The sequence below is a fragment of the Habropoda laboriosa genome, unplaced genomic scaffold, assembly GCF_001263275.1.
Source record: "Habropoda laboriosa isolate 0110345459 unplaced genomic scaffold, ASM126327v1 scaffold597, whole genome shotgun sequence".
Lineage (NCBI taxonomy): Eukaryota > Metazoa > Arthropoda > Insecta > Hymenoptera > Apidae > Habropoda > Habropoda laboriosa.
In genome coordinates this window covers 90,323-96,670 of record NW_017100768.1, presented here as the reverse complement: position 1 = coordinate 96,670, position 6,348 = coordinate 90,323, and the positions used below count along the sequence as shown (strand labels likewise).

The following is a 6,348-nucleotide window of genomic DNA, read 5'->3' as shown; positions in this document are numbered from 1 at the left end:
CGGTCAGTGAATGAGCATGGCTCTGCGCGACTGGTACGCCGATCGGGAGCTGCTCCTAACGGGAGTGACCAGTGATGTGGGACGAGCACTACTCGAGAAGATTCTCCGTTCGTTTCCTAACGTCAAGGTGTACGTGATCGTTCGGCCACGACATGGCTTCAACAAAGACAACAGGATCAAGAACATCTTCCTGTCACCTCGGTACGAATCGCAATTCTCCCTTTAAATCCAAGCCTGAAGTCGAGATCGCTGTTGTCGTTCCAACTGTCAAGACACTGCTGTCGAATTATTTTCCTGAGAATTGGAAAGTTTTCTTAACACTTAAAGCGCCGCAATATTTACGAGTTTTGCAGAAACATGCACTTTTACAGAATAAAGGAAGATAACTCTTGTAAAGCAGAAAATTTCTATTGAAAAATTTTGCACAGTGCTTGTTACAGGCACAGCGACGATTTTTAACGACATAAACGTTGAACCACTGGCTGTTCAAGAGGTACATTGTTTTCTGCACAAACGTGTAAAAACGCTGGTCCACGTATTACGCCTTAAAGCGGGTTCGGCGCTTGAAATGTTAATTGAACTTCCTGTACGCACTTCCTGTACAGAGGTTTCTTTCAGCGTCATTTTACATTCCTATCGAAAGATGCCTTTGTCATTTTCAAATCGAGCACGAAATTTTGCAATCGATACTAATTACTTGGACTGACATTTATAATTACAGCGACTCCCACTAATACTCGGACACTCTTTAGAACGGTACAACTCTTAAAATTGGACCTAACGACTTGAGTTTTTTTCAGAAGTTAGAAAGATTAGCATACTAGAGAAAGCGCGCGGATACCTAAGGGTGCCGTAAACTAAGCACTTTCCCAGGACAGTCGGACTAGGAGGCTCTAACGGTTTTTCGGAGCGGCACTTTGGTTATAGCCTTTGATTAACAGCTCACACTGTGTTCTGTTTTTTTTAAGTATACCGGCAGTCACGTGTGCAAAAAATTGCAACTTGACGGAATCGCGAAGAAAATTGTAAAGGCCACTGTTTACAACATTTTTATCCGAGCTTGCAATGAAAATTTAAAAAATACGTTTCGCAGATTTACAACTGATAAATCTGAAGATTCTTACACATTTCGATGCCTGTCGCTCGTTTCTCCATCGACCGATTTCGATGGAATTTTCAGACAAGCTCAGACAAAAATGTTGTAAACAGTGACCTTTACAATTTTCTTCCCGATTCCCACAAATTGCAATTTTTTCCAAACTGTTGCACGCGTCATCTAGTACACTAATCGTTCTAGCTTCTGAAAAAAACTCAAGTCGCTCGTCCCAATTTCAAAAAAGTTACAATGTCCTCAATAGTGTCCGAATATCAATGGGAGTCACTGTTTCACAAACTTGACTCGTGGTCAACACCGTTTCTTTGGTCGTTGCAGTTGACCTCGAGAACTTATCGATATTCGAAATATTCCAAAAGAAGAAACAGTGACATCACTCGAGCCACTTTCACAAACTCGCCGATACACGTTACAGCAATTTACAGTGGTCAAGTTTGGTTCGTTTAATCCATGTGAGAATTAGTTCGTGGCAATAACGGGTGGAAATTTACAGGGATTTCTAGGTCCGGCAAAGACCTGTTTACTATTACACGTATAACAGAATCAACAATGTTGAAATTTGCTATTGTAAACAGTTACGAAGCGAAAATTCGGCGTGTGTGCCTGATAAATCCTTGCAAACGGTCCTGCTGGACGCCGTGGACAGTCGTGGCCATTAACCATTTCCTTTTTCTCGCCGTTTCCTATCCTTGAGGAGGTATTCTAGTCTAGAGTGCCATTTTTTAGTCCTTCTTAGGGATTTTTTTGTGAGGAAAGTGTAAGTTTCTCGGTATCGGCATTTTGCATACATATTTATTCATGTTTTAAGAAAGTTGACAATTTTTCTCAAGTGAAAATAATCGAAACTGTCTGAATGATACATCATTCAGTGCGGTCCCTTTAAAAAAAAGTGTCCTACTGGCTGACACGATTCCGCCCATTCTGTTTATCCGAAATGAAAAGACCACAAGGATTCTTGATTAGTACGAATGTGATTACGGTGTGAACCAGAATGAAAAGAAAATAGTGAAAATTTACAAAATGACGGCACTTTGAATTTTGTGCGTCGATTTCTTCGACTTTTTTTCGTCTTTCGGAGGCTCTAAAACTCGGAAAAATATATATTTTGGCATAATTCTGGTTCAGACGATAACGGCACATCCACCAAAGGTGCGTGTAAAATTTCGAGTCAATCGGACAACTAGAACTCGAACTTCGACAGTTACACTTCTGCAAATGTCTACTTCCAGAAAATGTAAGAAAAAGAAATGGATTTTTTTGAAAAGTCTAGACTAGAATAGCCCCTTAAAAAAGGAGCGTTTTACTCGCCGTTCAGCAATGGTCGAGGCTATTATTCGTGCAGTAAACACCGTAAATACCATCATCGTCGATACTGTGCATTTGCAAAAGGTGGAAAGCGCGAATAAAGCTCGCCTGATAATTAAGAAACAGAACCAGAGAGAGAACTGTGTTCGTTTGGGAGCGTACGACTGAATTTCGGCATTTTATTAATTCACGAAGATTGTTTCGCGGGGGAATGATTTTTAATTAGGCGTACGAACGAAGATAATAGGCTCGCCTACGTTTCTCATTCGGCGAATCCTTCGCTCGTTAGGTACATATTACACTGCATATTCGTTAGATATTGCGTCTGACTTTAATCAGACATTCGTTAGATATTGCTGCCTTCCATTCTAATCAAGGGTTCATTAGACAGAGCAGCGGCGTGAATTAGCTTTTCATTGCGAATTCACCGGATGCTGCGCGAACCGTGTCAATTTGTTTAGTCGTTTCAGATAGAGTATCGCGCGGAGGAATCGAAATAGACGACACGATACACGAAATAAATTGCGGTTTTCTGTTGTCATATTTGAAATTTACGTTTATCAAGTAATATACCATTTGAACCATTTGACACACTTTTCTTTTTCACCGTCGTTTGTTCCGAGTATAACTTAAAAACGTAACAACGGACAACAGGCAAATTCGTACCATATTTTTCTACGAATTTAAATTAGGACGTAAAGCCCCGGAAACCGGCCGAAATATCGGTCGTGTATTCGGTGAAAGCACAACTAACGATTATAACGCGTAAACAGTTATTTGTTAAAGAAGCAAGTTTGGTAAATCGTAAGGGAGCAATATTCCTACGCGATAACGCGTTATGAAACATTAAAACACCCTCCTTATTTTTTTAAACATTTCGATAACTCTTTGCGAGAAAAAATCTTTCGGAGTTTATTCATTCTACAACTCCTGATTTTTATTGTAACGGAATAGGAACTCTTGCAAAACGTTGGAAAAAATGTACAGAATCTAATGGAAATCATTTCCGCAATTTATTTCCGGACAACCTAATGGAAACCAGTGCTTGGATAAATAACGATAATCTCGCGGATAATTAGATCGTCGGAGGAATAAAAAGTTGGACAGTTAAACGTAATTAAACGAGCGATATATTCCGTCACAAATGTCACTCTGACCCCGATATTAAAATTCAAACACTCTTCGCTACTCTGACCCTTTCCTAATAGCTTCGCAATTAGCCGACTAGTAATTGTGTCGCTGCTTGACGCGTGAGACGATTCGGAAGTTAACGTACAGGAATCCTCGAGAAATATGTAAATTCTTCAAGAACCTTTTACCTTATGCTAGGGATTGGGTTTACGACATGGACGCCTGTTTACGCTATTTTTGAATGCGCCCCTTTTTTCTTCGCGTTAATTAATTTTTCTTTCAAATTGGCCACGAAGCCCAGGAAGCGTTTTATGGCTGCAGAAAAATAAATTTTCTGCGGGCCACATACCTTCCCGGTGCCCACTCGTGAACATTCAATAGACGTCTCCCTGACCGCCCAAAGTCCCGTTACGCGCGGGCTACCCCTTGGGCCTCACTCGCCCGCCATCGTGACACACCGCCAACTTGGAAATTCCAGGGTGGGCGGCATGCTCGCGGGCCATGGAGGACCGTCCAAGGGGGTAGACCCGTTCCCATACACATCAGATCGAAAAGGGAAAATAGACAAACACCACATAAACTACCACTCTTCAAAATAAAGTTTTTTTCTTTTAACATAATAAAATACGTGCAACCTCTACGAACCTCGCACGAACACTCGAACATACCGCTTGTTCGAAGCGCACGACGCAGCACCTTAAACAAACACTAAACTCGACATTTAAACGAAAATTGTTGTAGAATGACACGATAAAGTGTTAACGATCGACCGACATTGAAAACAGCCTGTGAACACTTTCTCGAGACACACGCGAGGTAGACTTGACACGTTACCTCACAGTTGACCGAAGGAATAAACAACAAGCAGCGTATTTGCTCCTTCTTTGTCACCTTTCGACGGTCTAATTGAAGAACACAGCGCGGCAGCATGAAAGAACCACTCAAACTCACTCGGGGTATTCCCAGGATCGGGGAAATTTATCGACGCGACGCGGCGATCGTAAGCTGCATTGGGCGCACACGCGTGCGATGCGGTTTAAATTTCAGAAATTAAAATCCGCAGAGCGGTACTCCCCGGAGAAATTCCCTCGCTCGCTTCCTTCCGGCCGTAGAAGAGCACCGCCGACCCTGGTTAATAAAGCGATGCGAATTATGGCAGCTATATACCATTTCGAACTTTTCGTACTTCACGGCGATCGTTCCTTTTCGGGGAAATGGCTGAACGCTGGGAAAATTCATCTATCGTATTGCGAGGAGACGACGAACTGTCGATACGATTGCATAGTTGTGTATGCGCGATGTGACGTTGAAAAATTGCAATTAATACTAACCGTGTCGGTTTCAAAATTTCATTTAAACCATGCACCTGTTTTGAAATGAAAATATGTCATTTTTCCGAAGGCTAGTTTCTGCGTTGCCTCCTATATTAAATTGACAATCACTCTTACAACTGGTCATTTGACCGGCTGCGGTAAAAATAAGTATACATCAAGTGCTGGTACGGTTAGTGTTAAATACAGGAGAACAATCGAAACCTAAGCTCGACAAACATCAAACATACGTACACGTCTGAAATAATATTCACGTAACCCAATTTATCGTCGTCCATAACACAAGATTGCCTCCGCGATGTCGCTAAACACACCGTCCATTCATCCGTAACGTATTAGCCCTCGGAAGGCGGATGGTGAAGCCGGAGCTTGTAATAACTGTTACGATTTGCGTTGACGCAAGGTTCTCCTTGTTACCACAATTTGTTCGATGAATTTCTTAGACAAAAGTTACGAACAGTTACGTCGTATTCCGTGTACTAATCGCTTATTAAGTGCAAGTACCGCGGAACGGAGACACTAAAGAATATCAGGGTTTGGTATACGAACGAGGTCGAGGATGAGACGAATCGAAGACCAACACTTGGCCTTTCGAAATCGTTCGATAATTCTCGTCGACGTCGAATTAGACGATCAAACGAATCCTGGCTAGAGTCCAGTTGGACAAGCAACAACTTGGTCGTTTCTTTCTGTTGCAGATTCGAGAGATTGCGGCACGAGGTCCCCGACGCTATTTCCCGGGTGAAGGTGTTGCAGGGTAACGTGCTGTACGATGGACTGGGCACGGCCAAGGCGGACCGGGAACGGTTGGGGAAGGTGAGCGTGGTCCTGCACGCGGCCGGCCCAAGCGACGGTGTTCTACGTTTCTGCCAAGAATTGCCGCGGCTGCAAGCTGTGGTGGTGGTCTCGAGCATCTTCCGACACGCGTCCGACGGTGAAATCAGCGAGTCAGCGATGGAAAAGGAAGTTGTACTCGAGGGACCTGTGGCTCTGGTGCGGGTTCCGTTGGTAGGGTCGGCTGTGCGCGAGCCTATGCCTGGCTTCGTGGACGTCTTCAAAGGACCGACCGCCCTGATGGTCGGAGCGGGCCTCGCCCGCGGCAACTCAGAGTTTCAAGCGGAAATCATTCCGATCGACCTGGCGGTCAACACCCTCATCGCCGTTGCTTGGGAACGAGCCACCGCGTAAGTACCCTTTTCCTCCTTCTCCACCTCTCTCGCCACCTTTACCGGACCGATATCATTTCGATTAGACGTTCTTGCTCTCAATTCATTTCTGACTACTGGACTGCCCAGTTTTATGCAAAGTCCTTTCAGGATCTTTTCAGGATCTTTTCAGGATGTAGCGAAAGGGTGAAATTTCGGTAGGTGCTATCCATATTTTGTGGCGCATTTTTTCTGTGCAATTTTGCATTCAATTTCCTATCGATGCATGGAAATACGCAGTGTAGTGGTAATTATGGAACTG

The 6,348-nt window shown here is 43.5% G+C and overlaps 1 protein-coding gene across 1 annotated transcript in view; it reads left to right on the top strand.

Annotated features, from left to right (window-relative positions):
- The first annotated feature begins 10 nt into the window (after positions 1-10).
- LOC108577212 (putative fatty acyl-CoA reductase CG5065) overlaps positions 11-6,348 on the top strand; it is a 14,295-nt gene continuing 7,957 nt past the window's right edge. Inside the window, exons 1-2 of the mRNA XM_017940344.1 lie at positions 11-201; positions 5,580-6,065. Coding sequence (XP_017795833.1) covers positions 11-201; positions 5,580-6,065 — 677 coding nt within the window. The remainder of the gene's footprint in view (positions 202-5,579; positions 6,066-6,348) is intronic.